Here is a 22699-nt window from a genome sequence, read left to right as displayed (position 1 = left end):
GGTGGGAAGGTTAATGACAGTGATGCCAAAAATCTGCATCATTGAACCACTTTCAATGCACAGAGGAAAAAAAAGAAGGAAGAGGAGAAGGAAACAGCAAAGCAATACAATAAAATGCTGTGTTTGAAATGTATATATACATATAAATATAAATACATTTGTGTACATATACACTATGTAGATATACATATTTGCACAAGTATTTATAATTGTGTACAATATAAATTTATCTAATTCTCCTTATAGAACTTAATACATGTATAGTATGTATTTTTGTACATATGTGCAATATGCTTATTCAATATATGTACATGCATATGTATGAGTATGTATATATTTATAACATGTTAAGTATTTATATATGAGTGTGAGTATATAGTTATTCTGAAACAAGTAATATGAAATGGAGATTTACCATATCATTTACAATTCTCTTCTTGCATCCTGCTGTGAATGTATCAATGCTCATTTTTCTTTTGAAGTCAAGAATTAAAATGAGACTACCCTGATAGTCCATATGATAACATGATGAGCAAAAGATGTGGTAAAGAAAACATCACTAAGGACATAAGCACAATATGATGACATATATTGTATACAAACATTAGGGGGACCTAGTGGCAGAGTGGATAGAGTTCCAGGACCGGAGTCAGGAAGACCTATTTTCAACTCCAGCCTCAAGCACTTAGCAGCTGTGTGACTCTGGGCAAGTCACTTAACCTGCATTTGGTTCAATTTCCTCATCTGCAAACTAAGGATAATAATTACGCCTGCCTCTTTGGGTTGTAAGGATCAAGTAACATTATATTTATAAGATGCTTTGCACGGAGTCTGTCATAGTAACCATTATATAAATGTTTACTATCATCATCATTAATGTACATAGGTACAAATATATACATGCATAAATGTATTTGTGTGTTTATACCATATACATATAGAAATGTGTGCATATTGCCATAGGAGTCTGTATACGTGTATAGATGTGTATGTGAAGACATTGAACACAAAACTGAATCTGCTCTAAGCTCTTGTTGAATGTAGAAAAAAGTTGTGGTCATGACCTTGTATTCACAATTCTGAAAAATCCATAATGTATGTTATTATGCTAGACCTTGTGCCTAGATGATGCAGAATGAGCAGCAAATGCAAGTAAATTACTCACCATTTCTGTACTTTCTGCAAAAGAAAGTTTCTTTCTCCTAAGCTATCAATCATATGGAACGTTGGACATCTGGATTGTCTAGTTGTACAAAAGGAAACTGTGGTGGATGGATTCTGAAATGGCTGAGAAAACCAAGGTTCAATCTTTTGAGCACATTGATTCATTAAGCAATGCATGCCAATTGCATAACAAATGAGTACTAGGCCTCTTAGCTTGGTAATGAACGCTCAATACAGAGATAGACTGATGTTGTAGATTGAAAGCAAACAATTAACAGGCTATAACCCAAAGTAAACCAGGAGATAAGATTAGGCAATCTGATATCTAAATGAACAAAAGGTTTTCTGAATTGGGAGTGGGATGACTGAGTTTTGAGAATTCAAAGGGGGAGAGGAAAAAGGTGCAATTCTCTGAAATCAGCACAAGAGGTGTTCAACTACACCTCTTTCTGCCCCCACCCAAAAGTGTTTGTATTCCATGAAAGGAACACAGAAACAGTAACTAATTAACCAGCACAGTGACAGTTTTCAAATAAGATATATGGGTTTCTTGAGATGCATAATTGTGAGAAAACTCCTTGTATCATTCTTGGGACCTCACTGAGCTTTTGGTCAGCACAGCCTATGTCCTTTATTTAGAGTTGCTGAGAAACAGGAAGAGGTAGTTTAGTTTCCCAGCCACACAGAAATGTGTTCTAACAATGGAATACAATTGCAGGAAAGTGCCACACCAGCATCATCAGTGTGTATACTCCTACTATATTGAATCCTGATGAGGGCAAAGAAAAATTTTATGAAGACGTGGAGACCATCATCATCAATTTGCCAAAAGAGGACAAGCTTGCAATTTGGGGTGACTTTAATGCCAGCATAGGCATTATCCTGCTTGTGCCAATTTTGGCCTGAAAATTAACATCAAGAAAACACTGGTTCTCCACTAGCCTATACTACACACCATCTGTTATAGCAAATAGAGATATTTTGAATGCTGTGGATGAATTCATTTACCTTGGCATTATACTTTCCAGGTATATACACATAGATCCTGAGGTTGATGCAAGTATTGCTAGAGCTAGCTCAGTGTTTAGGAGACTCTGAAGGATAGTGTAGGACAGAAACAATATTAGACTGCCTACTAAAATGAAGGTCTACTGAGCCATTGCTCTGACTTCATTGTTGTATGCCTGTGATATCTGGGCCATGACAATACCAATGCCATGCCGGCGAACTCAAATCAACTGCTTCCATCTGAATTGTCTTATGAAAATTCTGAAGATCGCTTGGTAAAATAAGTTACTGCACACTGGGGTTGTTTGCTCGAGCTACCTACCAGGAATTTAAATTCTACTGCACAGAGTGCACCTTTTCTTGGCTGACCACATTGTTGAATTGCCAAAAGTACATTTTCCTTAAAGACTGTTTTATGGAGAACTCACTCAAGGCAAGTGCTCACACAGAGGTCAGGAGAAGCGATACGAGGACACTCTCTAAGTGTCTCTGAAGAACTTTGGTATGGTTTGTGACACATGGGAGACACTGAAACAGTACCACTCAACATGGTGTGCCTGCTTCAAGGAAAGCGCTGTGCTCTATGAGCAAGGTAGAATCACAGTAGCTCAAAAGGAACGTGACGTTAGCAAATTTAGAGACCTTTACCCACAAAATGTAATTATGGACTATTTGTGTCTGACCCAAGATCCTATTGGTATAATCAGCCATAGTTGGACACACTGTACCTTAAACCTAACATGCTGATGTCTTTTAAGTCCTCTTCAGCTACAAAGGACAAGAACCAACCAACCAAGCAACCAATTAATACCCAAACAAATAAGATGTGAAAGCTTTCCATCCCCAACTCAGCCAAATACATACACACATACTTTAAAAAATCTGTTTTTGTCTTTATTTCTCTTTTGACTGATTAGGTGGTTTGTTTCATATAATTAGTAGCAACCCTTTCCATTTTTCTTTTTTTTTTAAATGGTAACATATGTAAACACTCCACCCAAACTAATTCTCACATTGGCCACATCCAAAATCATGTCTCTTTCTGCATTTGAAGTTCATCAGCTCTCAGGAGGTGGGCATTGGACTTTATGATTTATCATTGTATTTTTGAGAATTTTAAAGTCTTGCAAAGTTGTTTTTCCTTATGTTATGTGTTCATTATCCTCCTTGCTCTTCTTGCTTGACTTTGAATCAATTTGTGAAAATCCTTCCAATTTCCTATGAATTTGTCCATTTCCTAATTTTTATGGTACAATAATTATCCATTCCATTCATATAGCAAAAATTTTAATAGTTCTAATTTTCTTGTTTTAGGCTCATACAAAATGAACTGCAAAAAAAAATTGGAAAATATCACTCGTTCTTCTTTGTTTTTTTTTAGTGTTTAGACTTATTAGTGTCATTGCTGGATCAAAGCAGGTAAATAGTTAATTACTTCTGGAAAAGGGTTCTAAATTTCTTTTCCTGCACTGCAGGACCAATTCACAACTCAACCAGTAGTGCACTAAGGTGCTGGTTTTCCTGAATCCCCTCCAAGATTTGTCATCTTAGGAAGATAGGTGGTGCAGTGAATAGAGAGTTGGACCTGGCATCAGGGAATTCGGAGTTCAAGTCAAGTTTCAGACAACAGAAGGATGACTCAAGTGCAAGTCACTTAACCTATCTTTGTCTCAGTTTCTTTCTCTGTAAGATTGAGATAACAATTGACATAACAATACCTACCTCCCAGGATATTTTCTTTGGGGGCAGGGAAATGAAATAAAATATTTGCAAAATGCTTTGGAAACTTTAGAAGACTTATCAATGTGAGCTTTTATTATGGTGATTATTTTCATCTTTTGTCATCTTAGCCTATTTAACAAGTGTGAGATGTTACTTCTAGTTGCATTTGGAATATTTTTTATATGGTTGCTGAAAGATTTTATTTCATTCTTTGAAAACTACCTGTATATAGTATTATACATTTATTTGTTGGGAAATAACTCCAAGTCTTATTAATTCGGATCAGCTCATTATGTGTATTTTATTGGAGATTTTTGTAAAACAAAAAGGAAAAGAAAACAAAAGAAAAGCTTTCATCAAAGATTTTTCCTCCAGTTACTAATTTTTCTTCTGAATTTATTACATTAGTTTTGTTTATACTAAACCTTTTTAAATTTTATAAAATCAAAATTGTTTCTTTTCTTTGCTAAAATCCTCTTTATCCTTTAATCATAAACTCATCCCTAGATCTAAAAGATACTTTGCTTCTTGATCTCCCAATTAACTTATATGTCTTTCTACATCTCAGTTGCATATCTGCATGCAGTTTATATTAGTTTGTGATGTGAGATTGTGGTCTATACTGGATTTCTTCTGAACAGTTTTCCAATTTTCTATCTGTTTTTTAAAAGCCAAATCCTTAGCCAAATAATGGTGAACTTTGGATGTATCAAATACTGTATCACAATGTTAATTTGGTCCTGCATGTTGTGTATGTAATCCATTCCAATGGAAAAAAACCCTCTATATTTGTTCACTTTACCAGTTTTTCTTAATGATTATTGCTTCTTAGTATTATTTGATATCTGGTAGTCTTAGCTCTTCTCCTTTGCCACTTGTTTCATTAAGAAAAAAAGTTACATCCTTGTTCATTAAAAAATAACAATTCCACAAGTTGTGAACTAAGCATCACAAACTTTTAGAGGCTCCCATGGGTCAGTAGTGAGGATGGGTGAAGGGGAGAGAATCATGATCACTATACTAGTTGTCTGGCCTCCAGTTATTTGTCCTCTAATAGTGGAGAATACCTTGTGGAGAATTCTTTAAATCTTCCTCTTCTTAAAATTCCTTAATTCACATCTTTAGGGACCAAGGTGCTTTTAATGCTATCTGTAGATTTAAGAGAATATCAATTTGCCATTTTGCCATATTATCCCTCAATTTCTAAGTTAAAAATATTATTTTAAAGGAAAATAATATATAACTACAGTCTGAAAATTCTGTAGTATTTCATTGACTTATAGTGTTGTTCTGAGTGAAGTATTGAATGAGTAAGTGTAATACCTCTTCCTAATAATTTATTGTCCCCATATCCCCACCAGTCCCATAATTATCTGGCTACCTTACTGAAACTCAAGTGCAAATGGAATAGGACCATTTCATAAGGATGGTTTTTTCACCTGTACTCCTTATTATAATATTATTCCACTAATATTATTGTGTATTCTTTATATTAATATGATTTCTTTTTCATTTAAAAATGATTCTTTTCTTTCTCTACCCCATTGGAAAAAAATCATAGAAATATTCAATGTAATGCAAAAAGATTTCTTTCATTGCCCATGTAAAGAAATGATAGCTAGATGTTAGAGAAAAATATGTAAAGGTTCATATGACAATAGTGTGGCGAGTAAATGCAATAAAGGAAGATTTAGATACAGCCTCCTGAGCAAGATCAGTTATTAACAATGACCTGTGTAACTGTTAACTAAGTAAGTCAGTCTAGCAACCTCCACAAAGCCAGTGACGCTCAGAGGAGGAATGGACCCCCATCATTAACACACAATGAAGAAGAGGTCTTGTTTTGCAACAATCAGCTAGCAGCTGCTGTGGGGGTGTAAGATCCACCAACAACCAGCAGCCAGAAAGCTGCCAGCACAGGTTCTTTGATCTGTTTTACTAAGGAAAGTAAGTTTAAGGGGTTAACAATCTCAGTTTAATCAAACATGCAAATATCATTCACAGTTCAGGGGGAAAAGATCAGCCCCCTGAACTTCAAGGCAAATACAAACAGAAATTACAACTATCACCAGAAAGACCTTGTCTGATTCAAATCACAATAGATAGTTACCAGTGCCAACTTCTGGGTTGCAAAGCCTGGGGGTGAGGGTGGGGGGCAGTTTGCAGCTTGCCCAGAGTCTCAACACTCCTTTCATGAGTGTGCCCCAAAAGTCAAATGCCAAGCTGTCCTCAATTATATCCTGTTCAGAGCCCTGAGGGCTCTGACCTCACCTAGGCTGGGTGTGGGACAGTTCCCTATTGCCAGTATCATGTCATATGCAATCAGTGACTCCCAATTGTCTCTGCGCTGAGAAATAATCAAGACAAAAAGATCCCACTTTATCTGCCCAATTCAAACAAAGGCCAGAATCATTAAAGGCATTTAAGAGAAGAAAAGCAAAAAATCCCACCTTAATTACTATTACATCTTGGTAGTCATGGAGGAAAAAAGAATAGGTTTTAGAGATGGAGCAAGAATATCACAATTGACTATACTGAGAAAGGTGGTTGGCATTCAGTTAAGATAGGATGGCATTCAGGAAAACCTGATCATGACCCTAACAATTAAGGAATGTTAATTGTTTGGTGGGGTCCATCCATCTATCTATCTATCTATCTATCTATCTATCTATCTATCTACCTATCTACCTATCTACCTATCTATCTATATGTATCTTGTAGTCTTTGCTAAAGATTCACAACTAACAGACATTGTCTCCTTGGGAGAGATAAAAACTTCCTTAACTACATAAAACCATGAAAGGACAGATTATGTGTCTTTTGGGGATTGTAATTCTGTGGGAGTGAAATAAACAGATATTTATGAAATATCCTTGGGGATACCGGAATGAGAGATAATAATCTTTCTTTTAAACCAAGCAATCTTTGAGCTAGCTTAGCCGGATTCCTGAGATTAATTCAAAACATGCATGCAGATCCAATTTCAAAATTAAGGTGGAATGCAATCACTTAAATTGTAGAATGAATACATTAGGTATCAACACAGAATAAACCAGAGGTAATAATTTAATCTGTTCACAATAGATATTGAAAAATACCTAAGTCCCCATACTCATGTATAGTACATACACATGTATGTAAATGTATATTTAACATATACATGTAATATACATACATATAAAGAACTACATACATTTCTAAATCTATCTTTACAAACATCTATGGATATTATAGAAATGATTTTATCTCCTCTCTGTCAGAAGCTGGATAGCATGATTCTCGCTAATCTATGGTATAGGGCTGAAATTATAACAGGCTAAAGTGTGAGTCCAACAGAAATCGTATATTTAAGAGCAAAGTAAAATTGTTAGACTAATAATTATTAATAATAATGATAAAAATATCTACTTAGCATTTTCATTTTTTCAAAGTTTTTTATATAAGGTCCTTTGACCTCAAAAAGAACCTTGCAAAGACATTACAAAGAGTATTAATATCACAATTATACAGATAAGAAAACTGAGACTCAGGTAACTTTAAGACTTTAGAAATATTTTGGGCTCCTAAATGGCAGAGACAGAATTAGATCCCAAGCATTTCTGTTTCTAAGCTCAGCACCTTGTTTTCTACACTATATTTCCTCACAAAATATTTGGAGAATTTTTCAATTTAGAGAATGCAAGATGAGGGGGAAGAAGTGAGAAATGGTGTTCAAACAACATGAGCACTGGTGTGGTCTAATGCAGAAGTGTTAAATATCCTGCATTAGGAAACATTGTTTTCCAGAGCTAAGGTCTAGCAAGCAGGCTGTGTGCCTGTGGTGCTAATGTGATCAAAGATCTTTCCTGACCATTCAATAGGCCTCAGGTGGAGCTAGTTAAGGGAAGCTTGATTAGGAGAGGCTTGTTTGCAGGCAGGTGCACACCTTTTTTATATTAGGTGCTAAACCCCAGGCCTGCACAGGGTATATATATACCCTGTGGGTAGCCCTTAAGCTCAGAAGAGAGAGAGAGTTATGAAGAGATGGACAGAGCTACAAAAAAGAAGACAGTGAGTAGAAAGAGAGCTGCAAGAGATGGAGAATGGGAAGAGATGCAGAGAAAGAGAGGCAGAGAGAGAACTGGAAGGGCTCTGAGAACTGCAAGTGCTTTCAGAACTACAGGAGGAGAGGATGCAGGCAAGCAGACAGTTAGGATTTGTAAGTGAGTGTTTATGGGAAGGCCCTATCAGAAGGGAAGGTTACAGGATGGCTTGGCTATTTGCTGTGATACTGTGTTTTAATCTCCTTGCTGTTACATTGAGGTAGACTTTACTGGTTTTGGAATATAATTACAGCTATGTTGAATTGGGGTTATTGGTTCTGGGATTTTATCCTCTGGTGTCTGAATAAATATTTTACTTCTTGTGCTTTCTATACAGAGAGTCTCTTATACTTTGTGATTCCAAACTATACAGGCATATTCATGGTCACCATCAATATCATGAATCCTGCCTTACTCATACACATAGTTCACTTAGTTGAGGGGAAAAGTCAGCAACCTGAACTTCAGAGAAAACAGAAAAAAGAAATTACAAGCTGAAATGATATAAACAGAGCAAATAACACAAATCAGCAGACAGGGCTTCTAACTATCTGTCCATAGCAATACGTACATAGTTACCAGAGAGAGGAGCACAAACATCTGGGGTTTCAAAGCTGGGGGGCTCACTCATTGGAAGAGAGCTCCTGTGATTTTGCCAGATGGGACTCTGGGTAGCTGTTAAGGAGCCCCTCCAGCTGCACTCCTCTTCCCACCATGCTAACTCTGGTTCTACACCCTGCTGAAAGATCATAAGGCTCAAGGAGCCTTGAGATTTGAGACAGTGACAAAGCTCAACAATAATAATAACTTGGAGACTCTTCCACGAGAACTAAGAATACCTGTATTGTCCCCCAAATGCCAGCACGTGTGGGCCTGCCGTGGTAACTATTTACTCAAAACTTAAGAATGCCTGTGTAGGGTCCTGCTTTTTGTGATTTTTGTGCTTAAAAACCCTACCCCTGCCACAAGCAAGTAAGCCCTCCTTCTAAGGAGGAGTTTATCTGCAAGCCTATTTTCATAAGTCTGAAATTAAACTGCTATTTGATCCCTAACTCACATGCCTCTGGCCTGCTTTGTTCAGTCTGGCCATCCACAGGTTAGAGAGTGGTCTAGTCCAGACTACATTTAAAATTGTTTTGTCACTGCCATGAGACCACATTGTGGTGTGTGACACTCATAACGTTCTCTTGGATTAAAATGTAATTGAGATATATTTAACAAAATTAATAAAAAAGAACAATAAAATATGGAGAATGTAGTTGTCCTTTAGTCATTTCAGAGGTGCCTGTCTCTTCATGACTCCTTTTGTTTTTTTTTTTTTGTGGCAAAGATACTAGAATTGTTTCCAATTGCTTCTCCAGTGGATCCACTTTGTTAGGCAGTCAGAGGTTAAGTGACTTGCCCAGGGTCGCATAGCTAGAAAATGTTTGAGGCTGGATTTGAACTCAGTTCTTCCTTACCCTGGGCCTAGTGCTCTATCCACTGAGCCATGAGGTGCCGTTAAAATGCAGATAATATTGTATCTTACAACAAAGTCATTATGCAACTCACAGAGACCCTTATGTATGGTTCAGTGGCCTCTGTTTCTATTTGAGTTTTGCATCATTGGTCTAATCAGGAGACATGGGTTTAAGAAATAACTATGTCACTTGTATCAGTGCCATCAAAAGCAGGACATGTGATTTTTGAACATGGGCAGGAGTCCTTTCTAGCCCTAAGTCCTAAAATCCTTAGATTCCACTATTCTTGCCCCTCTCCCATCCACTTCTGAAAGACACTTGTTTGTCATAATGTTAGGTCAGAATGCTGGGAATGGGTGTGGTTGAGGACACTGTGGCGAAGGAGACATTGTTTCCTATGCCACAGAGCATACCAATGTTTGAGGACTTGGGAGTCAGAAAAGATCAGCACAAAAGGGCTGATGGCTGGGAATGATGCTGCTAGGAGGTCTAAGGTGGCCATGAACCAGGGCTCATCTTTCTCCATTTTAAAGTTGTACAATGCCAAGCTAGAGTTAATGGAATAAAAGGAGACATAGGTGCTCACTAGCAGGAGTACACTCTGGGTGGCTCTTTTCTCAGGGAAATTTGTGGAAGAGAGATGAGGACTGTGAATATGTTTCACTTGCTGATGGTGTCTGTGTAGGAGAATCACTAAATAGGTACTGGAACAGATCATGAATCCTACACACATAACATCAGGCATAAAAAAGGCAATTGCAAAAAATGCAGCATTAAAAGAGGCAGGAGTTGAAATTGAACAATATCCCAGATTCCACTTCTTTGTATTATTAGTCAGATACCTTGAGTTGTGCATAGTCCCCAGCAAAGTGAAATTTATCAGTAGGTGGAAGCACCAGCAGAGGAAGCAGGAGGGGACAATACACTTTTGGGTTTGGATTTTGATTTCTGCCCCCCTGGAGTTACTGGGATAGATGGTGACGACCTGAAAACCACTCAAGAGGCAGGTGATGCTGAGGCAAACATTCCGGGCCACATGATAAAGATAAATTATAAGTTTACACCCAACAAGGTCCAAGAAATTTTTGAAGCCCAAACATACAATTATCTGAGGGATTCCCTTGGAGAGAAGCACTGTTGCATTGGCCAAGGCTAAGTGGGCAAAAAGGCATTCTATGGGCCTCAACCTGTGGTCAATGAGTAAAGTGAAGGTATATAGGCCCAGGAGGAAGAAATTCCCTAAAATCCCAACCCCCATCTGAATAAGGAAGAGAATACCCAACACCAGGTAAGTAAGCATCATTTTCTCCAAGCCTTAGGAAGAAGAATTGTGGCCAGTGCTGAAAAATCCTAGGAGCAAATGAAAGATTTGTTAAATTTCTGAAAGGAGTTCTCCAAGAGAATTGGGCTCCATTTGGGGAACACTGGGATAGCCTGTGTGCTGAGCTGAATTTTGATATAATTCAGCTGGAGGGGGCATGGGGACCACTGAGACTGGTTTGCAGTTTTCCTTGGTAGCTAGGATGTGAAAATTAGCAAAATATTAAGAACTGACATTGATATGAAACCAAAAATCCTTCTTACAATGCTGAGCCTTTTTTCTTTGGGGGCTTTTGACCTTGCTGCTAGAAGAATGAATTTATAAGTTCAATTCCAACAGCCTAAATGTGTAAGAATATTTTCAAGATGCATTATTAAAACATGAAAAATAAAAATAACAGGTTAAAATTAGAACTGGCCCCAGAAAATCAAGTTACCCTGGGCAAGACAAGTACTTTTCACATGCTTGGTACCCTCTCTTCTTAAATATTATAGGTGTTTGTGGTGATCAAATGAGAAAATATGACAAGTGATCTGCCAGTTTTAAGGCACTATATAACACATTAATTTTAATTACTTTTTATTTATTAATGCATGCTGTTGTCTTTATTAATAATAATCTGGTAACTTAAGCTTAGAAAAATGATGAACTTTAAGATCTGGGACATGGGCCAAGGGCATATTACACTTTTGTTACAATAAATATAGCCAGAAATACCTCAAAGCAGAAGTGGAAATTATTTTAGAAATCACAAAACTCATTTAACCATTCAACCAAATAAAATATCTTTGAAAAAAGGAAATGTTCTTGTCTGCTCCCAAAACATTATCAGATGATTAATTTTAACTAAATCCCAAATTAATCACTAAGTCTGTTAATTTTATAATGTCTTTGTAAGTTTGTATATTGATGTAAAAGAATATCATAGTTCTATAACAAAAGACAAATATAAAGGCCCAAAGTTAGTAAATTGGCAATTGTTAAATCCAAATTGTATGTCATATAAAGTCCAAGGTGCCTGGGGTGCCAATAAAGATATAAGTCTGAGCCTTAATTAAGTTAAGGTCTTTCACAAATACAATAATATAGGGAGGCAGAACCAAGGTGACGGAGTGAAAGCAGGTACTTGCCTGAAGTCTCCCTCAAGCCCCTCCAAATACCTACAAATAATGGCTCTAAACAAATTCTAGAGCAACAGAACTCACAAGAGTAGTGAAATAATTTTCCAGCCCAAGATAACTTAGAAGGTCAGTAGGAAAGATCAATGGCACAAGTGTGAGAGAGAATCCTAGTCCTGCCCAGGCTACACTAGCCAGCACAGATCCGGCCCCTGCAAACGAGGACTAGACTTTGGGGTGACTGAATCAGTGGCAGCTTCTGCTTCCACACCTCTCAGCACACAAAGGGCAAGAGGATCAGACATGTCAGAAGGAGATTTACTGAAGTCCCTTTGCTGACACCAGGGGCAGGACTCTTTCATTGCCAATACTTGGATCTGGATCACAGACCTGGGTCTTAGTCACAGTGCAAAGAGGAGCCCTAGCACAGCAGAGTATGTGGCCACAGGAGAGCAGGGGCCCTGCTCACACTTCCAGGGTTCAAAAGAGTACTTTTTGTTGTTTACAAACCAGTGCACAGTATAGGAGAGCAGTAAACACACCTCTCCCTAGATCATACCACCTTGAAAGAGCCCAAAACTTACAGGTCCCCAGAAATTGCCTCTGAAAATAGCTGTGCAAGAATACATGAATATATCAAAAGTGCTATAAATGAGAATTATAGCAGTGTGCATACACATTCTCTCTCTCTCTCTCTCTCTTTGTTAAAGACAGAAGTAGAAAGGCAGAAGACATGGAAAAGTAATAATAGAAAGAAACAGTACAACCATGATGATAACAATAAAACCAGCAATATGAGCTAGTATTTAAACAATACCTCCCTTTGCCAGTCTGTGCTAAATGATTGCCAACTATTACCTCAGAAAGCACTGAGCAAATGCATACCTTCTACAAATATGATATTCTATTATTTTCTGGATGTAATTACTTTAAAGTTGTTCATTTCATGCTGATGTAGAAGTAACTTTGGTTCCTCTTTGTCTTTGTGAGTGGAACATATCTTCTACTGTATTTGACCCCTCTGAAAATATTCAATAGATTCCTAGAAACAGAATGAATATTTCCTTTGGTCATGGCAACCAATAAAATAAAGAAAATACATAATATTTCTCATCATTGTCCAATAACTTCTGTTTCTACGGTGACAACAAGAAAGTTAGGTCAAGTAGGGCTACATGTGTTAACAATTACAAAGGTTTTAGACAGCTGGCAATCATCATCTTACATCTTGTTACTCTAAATGTGTGATGCTTATTCAGTGACCAGGAAAGGGGTTCATTAGAAGTAGAAATGCATTGGGTCAATCTTGACATCCTTGCTATAAATGAAAGCAGAAGACAGAAAGGAAATTTGAGGTAGATGAAAGACTGGGTCTAAAGTTCCCTATGAAGATATGAATAAAGTAGGTGACAAAATGTATCCATGGACAGAAAAGATCACATCATGGAATATGTTATCATCTTGCATTGCAGTAATCACAATATGTATTAGCAATAAAAACACCATGAAAAATTATTGCCCCTGTACATTAGTTGCTTCTACTTCTTTTTACTTGCTTCTATTTCTAAATTCTGTGAAAGAAGATTGAAAAAGAAGTCAGATCAAAGAGGTTTAGGGAGAATATAAATGGGGGATAAGGGGTAGAGGAGTAAGGACTTGGTGAAGACTGAATAAGGAAAAGTCAAAGGTACCTGCCAAGAAAGGTAAGCTTAAAAACAGGTAAGCGGGAAATGTGAAGATGAATCAAATTGATTGATTAAATCAGTAGAGTAGATTAGAAAAAGAGATAACATGTTGGTCCCAGCCTTAAGGGATGAAGAGAATGGTGATAGAGTTGTTATGGAAACTAAGAAAAGGACATTGAATGAAGATGAGAAGGGTATTAAGAGATAGTGATTCACTGCAAACACTTTTAGCAAGGGATGTTGAAACATCACCTATGAAGGTTGATGAGGTCGTAATATAGGAGAGAACATCTCAAGAAGACAGGGGTGCACTAAGATACCAAAGAGAGACTCCAAGGCCTGTTCCACAGTCTTTTCAAGAATGATTTCCTGTCCCTAGACATACAGGGCCTGAACAATATTCTAACTGTCTAATTGGCTCGAGGAAGGGATTTTCTGTTTCTAAGCTTCTACATGCAAAACTGAGATATAAAAAGGTACTCACCCGATTGATCCCTGCCTCTAGGATGGAGGAAAGGGCTGTACAAAACAGTATGTCCTTCTCTTTCTGTGTTTGTGTGTCTGTGTGATGGCCCAGGCATGTCCTAGTTATAAGGACTGTATTGTCTGAGTTCATCTGCCTAGAGCTGTGATTATCATATCATGGGCAGGAGCAGTGACATTAATCTGCCAAGGGAAAAAAGGGATATATCTACAAGAGTAAACTTTTGTCCCAGATGAAAATGTTTTCAATGATTCCCACTGATTAAGAATCCCCCATGTGCAATTACTAGTGAATAATGACCATGACCAAGTCATCAACTAAACACAAAGAGCAGAGAAACTTTCCTGGGCACCAAGAGACCAGAAATGTAGCTGTTAAAGAGGTTGTCACAGGTAGAGGGGGGAGAACTAACATCTTGTTATGGGCACTTCCATTTGTAACCTTGGACTTGCTTGGGCTTTGGTGTTTGTTCTGAGGGATCCCAGGCCTTGTATCAGCACTCTTTTTCATTCAATTTACCAGCCTCTCTGGCAGTCTCTTAATATGAATTCCTGCATAAATAATATCCTTAGTATTGGTAGTGGTGCCTCTTTGTGCCTTGACATTTTTTTCCAATTCCTAGGATCTGGTTACCCCTATCTTCACTCCCTGAAAATCAGCACCAGCAAGAAATGGACTTTATTATCAGTAGGCAAGGTAACACACCTCAGTAATGACCCACCTTTCTTCAACCTGTGATAAAGTTTTCATTTCTGGAAGAGGTTATAATTCAGTCAAAAGAATAATGAATTTGGGTATGCTTTGTGACAATCACATTTCTTATGTAATTTGTGTGTATGTGAGTTTGTGTGCATTATGTTAAGTTGTTTTGCCATGCATATTATTCATATCCACATGAATCCATCTAGGTGTGGCTTGCCCAGAAGCAAGAATATATATCTCTAGAGTCAGCTTCCTCCAACTTTCTTTAAGGAGACTTAAGTTCCCTTCCTAAAAGGTTGCAGGAGGTTGGTCACTCTGAGAGAGAGAGGGAGAGAGAGAGAGAGAGAGAGGGAGAGAGGGAGAGAAAGTAGAAAGTGGCCTAGAACTAGATCTATCTTCTACCTTAAAAATTATTAGTCTAAATGAAGTAATTTTTAGGTTAATTGAACTAGCACAAAATGATGAAGGAATCACAAGGTAAAAACAAGAATGGAGAAAAATTCTGACACAATTTTATTTTCACTCCAAACTATGGCAGGGAGAAATTATAACTAGATGTAAAAAGAGAGATGTTAAATATTTGCTTTACATACAATATCACAATAATATAAATAGTTAAAAAGATAAAAACCCAAATATAGATACTTAAATTTTTCTAAATAAGGAGTGGGTTAAAGAAAGGAACCATAGAATCAAAATAAAATATGTTACGATTACATATATGAGAAATATACTTAATCCAGGAATAGACAATATTTGTTGGAAAGCGAGGAAGGTTTTCAGTATATTTTACATTTATTCTTTCTGAATAAAAGGGGAGCTCCCTTAATGGAGTACAGCTTGTTCAGACAAATGTGAGCTCTTTTATTGGCTCCCAATTTGAATCTCACCCCTGGCTCTTCCTTGACCAGATACAACCACCTGACCTCCCCACACCATGTCCCCTCAAATAGCTCCTTAAGCATGCCTACAAGCTTCTAACCTTTTGCCTGGTTAGCCTGGTTCTGCTAGGTCACTGCTCTGACTAGAACCAGTCACCTCTGACTTACATCCTGCTGTCACTCAAAGCTAGGAGGAATTCCTTTAATCCTGTGGAAACAGAATTTCTCCTATTGTTTCCCACATGTAGATCAGACAGAGCACAGAGGACAATGACAAAGATAAAAAGCAACATCTATTGGCATAGTTAATATTGGAAGGGTTGGGGAAGGCAAGTATACTAATGTATTGTTGGTAGAGCTATGAATTAGTAATAATGATACTATAAGGTTTGTTATAATAATAATAGCATTTAATTTATCACATAGCCTTTCTTGAAATGAAAATTTATTGTTACATATTTCAAATCCTCTCTTATGTTCTGCTGTGCACATGACATGCTTTTTTCCCCTTTCTTACTTTGTATTTAAGTTCTAATATTTAAGTTTATGATATGATTTTTTTTCTTTTCTCTATTCTGTATTTGTGTTCTGGTAAAATAAAAAAAATAACAACAGCATTTATATAGATAATACATCAAAAAGTGTGATAGACATTTTATATTGTTCCTTTTATTTTAAAAACACTAGGAGGGAGAAATGCTTATTATTCTCATTTTACACTTGAGGAAGCTGGGGAAAACCAGGGCTCAGTTATTTGTTCAAGAGCACACAGCTAGTAAGGATTCAAACCCCAACAGGTTTTTGCCCCTGAAAGGCTTTGGCCAAGTTGGCTATTGAGGTCCAAGCAAACTTCTACAGCCTGTAACCATGGTTTCTACACCAATGGAAAGAGGGGAAAATGGGTGCAGGAGTGGGTTTTGATGAAAGCCTCAGTCATGTCCTGGGGTCTGCTAGTGCAGCCTTGTTGCCAGTAGGGGAATGGGGAGGAGGTAGGGGAGGCATGCTGAGTGATTTCGGGGTCAGTAAGCATCAGTTCCTGGGTTTTTAAGCTTCTTTTGGATTCTTGGTGTCCTTGATCATGGAACCAGCTGAAGTTGCTTTATCTTTGGAGCTTAATTTGTGTTTTGCCGAGGTTTCAGAGGTCATTCTGATACGAGAAAATGTCACCTTTTTGTTCTTGTTATCTGGAAGTTGAATGGAGAACTTTCAAGCATGTCTGATAAAAAATGATAATTGAGTAGAAAATTTGTAAAACAAATAGAAAAGTGCAATAAAACTTAGAAATGTAAATTTATTTCAACATAGGCAAGACCTAAGGAGGTCTAAGGTGGCCACAAACCAGGGCTGATATTTGTCAATTTTAAAGAGGTAAAATGATAAACTAGAGTTAATGGAATAAATGGAGACATGCTCACTAGTAGGAGGACAGCCTGGGTGGCTCTTTTCTCAGGGAAATTTGTGGAAGAGAGATCAGGACTATGAATATGTTTCTTTTTTTTTGTTTTGAATAATACATATTTTTTATTTTTGGTTTACAACACTCGGTTCTACATAATTTTGACATCCAGATTTTCTTCCCCCTCCCCCTCTCTGTCCCCAGTATGGCATGGAATCTGATATATCTTCCATGTATAACTTCACATTGAACTAATTTACACACTAGTCAAGTTGTGGAGAAGAATTATGACCAATGGGATGAATCATGAGAAAGAAGAAACAGAACCAAAATAAAAACCTAAAAACAAAAACAAGGGAGAGAAAAAAGGGGGAAAAAAGGCAAGCATAAAGTGTGCCTCAATATGCATTCGTACTTCATAGTTCTTTCTCTGGGTGTAGATAGTATTCTCCATCGTGAGTCCTTTGGAGTTGTCTACACACCTTGTGTTTCTGAGAAGGACAAAGTCTATCAGGGTTAGTATTCACAGAATCCATATATCTGTGTTTGTGTATAATGTTCTTCTGGCTCTGCTCCACTCACTGAGCATTATGTTGTGTAGGTTTTTCTAGGTTGTTATGAAGTCCATATTATCCCCATTTCTTATAGCGCAATAGAATTCCATTACTTTCATATACCACAGCTTGTTCAGTCATTCCCCAATTGATGGGCATCCCCTTGATTTCCAATTCTTAGCTACTACAAAAAGAGCCTCTATAAAGATTTTTATACATATGGGTCCTTTTGCCATTTGTGTGGTCTCTTTGGGATACAACCATAGAAGTCGTATTGCTGGGTCAAAGGGTATGAACATTTTTATAGCCCTTTGGGCATAGTTCCAAATTGCTCTCCAGAATGACTGGATCAGTTCATAACTCCACCAGCAATGTATAACAATGTTCCAATTTTCTCACCTCTTCTCCAGCATTTATCATTTTCCTGTTTTGTTATTTCAGCCAATCTGACAGGAGAGACTTGGTATCTAAGAGTTGTTTTGATTTGCATTTCTCTAGTCAGTAGTGATTTTGAGCATTTTTTCATATGCCTATAGATATCTTTAAGTTCTTCCTCTGAAAACTGCCTGTTCATATCCTTTGGCCATTTCTCAATTGGGGAATGATTTGTATTCCTATATATTTGGCTCAGTTCCCTGTATATTTTAGAAATGAGGCCTTTATCAGAGACACAAGTTGTAAAGATTTTCTCCCAATTTTCTGCTTCCCTCCTAATCTTTGTTGCGTTGGCTTTTTTTCGTACAAAAACATTTCAATTTAACATAATCAAAATTATCCATTTGGCATTTTGTAATGCTCTCTGTCTCTTGTTGGGTCATGAATTCTTTTCTTTTCCATAAATCTGATAGGTAAACTATTCCTTGCTCTCCCAAATTGCTTATAGTATCAGCCTTTATTCCTAAATCATGAACGCATTTTGACTTTATTTTGGTATATGGTGTAAGATATTGGTCTATGGCCAGTTTCTGCCCTGAAAATTTTCCAATTTTCCCAGCAGTTTTTGTGAAGTAGTGAATTCTTAGCCCAGAAGCTGGCCTCTTTGGGTTTATCAAAGAGTAGATTGCTATAGTCAGTGAATTCTGTGTCTTCTGTACCTATCCTAATTCCACCGATCCACAACTCTGTTTCTTAGCCAGTACCAGGTAGTTTTGATGACTGCTGCAGTATAGTTTAATATCTGGTATGGCTAGGTCACCTTCTCTAGCATTCCTTTTCATTAATACTTCTAACAATGGGACATGCAATTCAAAATATCCAATAGGTCAGTGGAGATATGAGATGAGAAATCATCAGAGCAGTTAGGGCTGAATATATAGCTTTGAGAATCATCAGCTTAGAGATAATCTATAATATGTAGCACTGATAAGGTCACCAAGTGAAAAATTATATGGGGAGAAGAGAAAAGGATCAGAGAGAGAGGCCTGGGGAACAACAATGTTTAGCAGGCATAGCCCGAATGAAGATTTAGCCAAAGAAACTCAGGAAGAATAGTCAGGTGGGGGCGGGGGGAGTACCAGGAGAGATTAGAGTCAAGACAACATAAAGAATATCAAGGAGAAGAAGGTCATCAACAGTGTCAAAGTTTCCAAAGATATCAATAAGGATTGAGAAGAGTTCATTTAATGTGTTAATTAGTGAGTTGTTGGCAACTTTGGCAAGAACAGATTCAGTTGAATGATAATATCAGAAGCCAAACTATAGAGATAAGAAGAGATAAAGAGAAGAGACCTCCAATAGACAACCTTGTTATATTATGTAATAGTAATTAAGGTGTGACTTTTTGCTTTTCTTCTCTTAAGTGCCTTTAACCATTCTGGCCTTTGTTTGAATGGGGCAGATAAAGTGGTATCTTTTTGTCTTGGAGTATTTCTCAGCACTGAGACAGTTGGGAGTCGCTGATTTGTATATGATGTGATCCTGGGGATGGAGAACTTTCCCAGACCCAGCCTGGGTGAGGTCAGAGCCCTCAGGGCTCCAAACTGGATATAATTGAGGAGAGCTAGGCATTTGACTTTTGGGACGCACTCATGGAAGGAGTGTTGAGACTCTGGGCAAGCTGCAAACTGCCCCTCAGCTTTTCAGCCCAGATGGTGGTACTGGTAACTATGTGTTGTGACTTGAATCAGACAAGGTCTGTCTGTTGATGTTTGTAATTTCTGTTTGTATTTGCCTTGAAGTTCAGGGGGCTGATCTTTTCCCTCTGAATTGTGAATGATATTTGTATGTTTGATTAAACTGAGATTGTTAAACCCTTAAAGTTACTTTCCTTGGTAAAGCAGATCAAAGAACCTGTGTTGGCAGTTTTCTGGGTGCTGGTTGTTAGTGAATCTTATACCCCCACAGAAGCTGCTAGCAAGATTGTTGGAACAAGAGGTTAGGGATGTGGAACATTTTATACCATTTTATATCATTTTTGTAATTTCAATAAGACTCAGAGTATGAACTGATTAACCAGAAGAAAAGCCTGATCCTAACAGTCTCTTTGTTCTCTGAGTAAACTCAGAATTCCTCTATCTTATGTCCACAAACCCAGATGGAGCATTCCTTTCCTCTGTCCATGGCCATAAAGGATGAGACCTTTAGCCCTGAAGAACTATCTTGAATTATGTGACTTTTCCTTATCTTAATATTTTATGGGCATATATCGTGTTTTTTTAAAAATTTTTTTCACATGGTGACAATAGCTCTTATTTAGTTTGCAGCATTGATTTTCACAAGAATTTGAATTACAAATTTTCTACCCTTCACCCCACTCCAAGATGGTGTATATTCTGGTTGCCCTGTTCCCCAGTCAGCCCTCCCTTCTGTTACCCCACTCTCCTCCCATCTTCTTTTCCCTTCCTTTCTTGTAGGGCAAGATAAATTTCTATGCCCCATTGCCTGTGTATCTTATTTTCTAGTTGCATGCAAAAACTTTTTTTTTGTTTTTGAACATCTGTTTTTAAAATTTTGAGTTCCAAATTCTCTCCTCTCTTCCCTTCCCACCCACTCTCCCTAAGAAGGCAAGCAATTCAACATAGGCCACATGCGTATCATTATGTATAACCCTTCCACAATACTCATGTTGTGAAAGACTCACTATATTTTGCTCCTTCCTAACCTATCCCCCTTTATTGGATATTGTCCCTTGGTCCTGTCCCCTTTTGAAAGTGTTTGTTTTTGATTACCTCCACCCACATCTGCCTTCCCTTCTATCATCCCCCTTTTTTATCTTCTTCCTCCTTTTTTCCTGTGGGGTAAGATACCCAAATGAGTATGTATGGTATTCCCTGCTCAGGTCAAATTTGATGAGAGCAAGATTCACTCATTCCTCCTCACCTGCCTTCTCTTCTTTTCCTACAGAACTGCTTTATCTTGCCACTTTTATGCGAGATAATTTACCCCATTCTATCTCTCCCTATCTCGCTCTCTCAATATATTCCTCTCTCATCCCTTAATTTGATTTTATTTCTTTTAGATATCTTCCCTTCATCTTCAACTCACCCTGTGCCCTCTCTCTCACTCTCTCTCTCTCTCTCTCTCTCTCTCTCTGTATATATATATATATATATATATATATATATATATATACACACACACATATATACATACATACACACTCACATATACATATATATACATAAAGATATATACATATTTGTGTGTGTATATATATATATATATATATGTATATACATATGTATATGTATATATATGCATATTCCCTTCAGCTACCCTAATGCTGAGGTCTCATGAATCATACACATCGTCTTTCCATGTAGGAATGTAAACAAAACAGTTCAACTTCAGTAAGTCTTTTGCAATTTCTTTTTCTTGATTACCTTTTCATGCTTCTCTTGCTTCTTGTGTTTGAAAGTCAAATTTTCTATTCAACTCTGGTCTTTTCACTGAGAAAGCTTGAAAATCCTCTATTTTATTGAAATTCCATATTTTGGAGCATGCCTTGGAGCATGATACTCAGTTTGGTTGGGTAGGTGATTCTTGGTTTTAATCCTAGCTCCTTTGACCTCCGGAATATCGCATTCCAAGCCCTTCGATCTCTTAATGTAGAAGTTGCTAGATCTTGGGTTATTCTGATTGGGTTTCCACAATACTCAAATTGTTTCTTTCTGGCTGCTTGCAGTATTTTCTTTTTGATCTGGGAGCTCTGGAATTTGGTGACAATATTCCTAGGAGTTGTCTTTTTGGGATATTTTTCAGGAGGCAATCGCTGGATTCTTTTGATTTCTATTTTGCCCTGTGGCTCTAGAATATCAGGGCAGTTCTCCTTGATAATTTCTTGAAAGATGATATCTAGGCTCTTTTCTTGATCATGGCTTTCAGGTAGTCCAATAATTTTAAAATTATCTCTCCTGGATCTATTTCCAGGTCACTGGTTTTTCCAATGGGATATTTCACATTGTCTTCCATTTTTTCATTCCTTTGGTTCTGTTTTATAATATCTTGATTTCTCATCAAGTGACTAGCTTCCACTTGCTACAATCTAATTTTTAAGGTAGTATTTTCTTCAGTGGTCTTTTGGACCTCCTTTTCCATTTGGCTAATTCTGCCTTTCAAGGCATTCTTATCCTCATTGGCTTTTTGGAGCTCTTTTGCCATTTGAGTTAGTCTATTTTTTTTTTTTTTAATGCAATTTATTTATTTAACATATTTGGTTTTCAGCATTGATTTTCACAACAGTTTGAATTACAAATTTTCTCCCCATTTCTGCCCTCCCCCCCCACTCCAAGATGGCATATATTCTGGTTGCCCTGTTCCCCAGTCAGCCCTCCCCTCTATCACCCCCCTCCCCTCTCATCCCCTTTTCCCTTCCTTTCTTGTAGGGCAAGATAAATTTCTACGCCCCATTGCCTGTGTATCTTATTTTTTAGTTGCATACAAAAAGTTTTTTTGTTTTTGAACATCTGATTTTAAAACTTTGAGTTCCAAATTCCCTTCCCTCTTCCCTTCCCACCCACCCTCCCTAAGAAGTTGAGCAATTCAACCTAGGCCACACATGTATTATTATGTATAACCCTTCCACAATATTCATGTTGTGAAAGGCTAACTACATTTTGCTCCTTCCCAACCCATCCCGCTTTATTGAATTTTCTTCCTTGACCCTGTCCCCTTTCCAAAGTGT

The 22699-nt window shown here is 37.4% G+C and overlaps 1 protein-coding gene across 1 annotated transcript; it reads right to left on the bottom strand.

The window, feature by feature from the left end:
- Nucleotides 1-9761: 9761 nt before the first annotated feature.
- Nucleotides 9762-10739, bottom strand: LOC118836228 (vomeronasal type-1 receptor 1-like). Its single transcript, XM_036743570.1, has one exon. It carries the CDS (start codon nucleotides 10737-10739, stop codon nucleotides 9762-9764), a length of 978 nt encoding a protein of 325 aa, XP_036599465.1.
- Between the last annotated feature and the right edge of the window lie 11960 nt (nucleotides 10740-22699).

The sequence above is a fragment of the Trichosurus vulpecula genome, chromosome 2, assembly GCF_011100635.1.
Source record: "Trichosurus vulpecula isolate mTriVul1 chromosome 2, mTriVul1.pri, whole genome shotgun sequence".
Classification (NCBI taxonomy): Eukaryota; Metazoa; Chordata; class Mammalia; order Diprotodontia; family Phalangeridae; genus Trichosurus; species Trichosurus vulpecula.
This window is presented reverse-complemented; position numbering and strand designations above follow the sequence as displayed.

Excerpts from the sequence above, each read along its gene's own strand:
- LOC118836228 (XM_036743570.1), bottom strand. The coding sequence starts at position 10,739 with ATGATGCTTACTTACCTGGTGTTGGGTATTCTCTTCCTTATTCAGATG.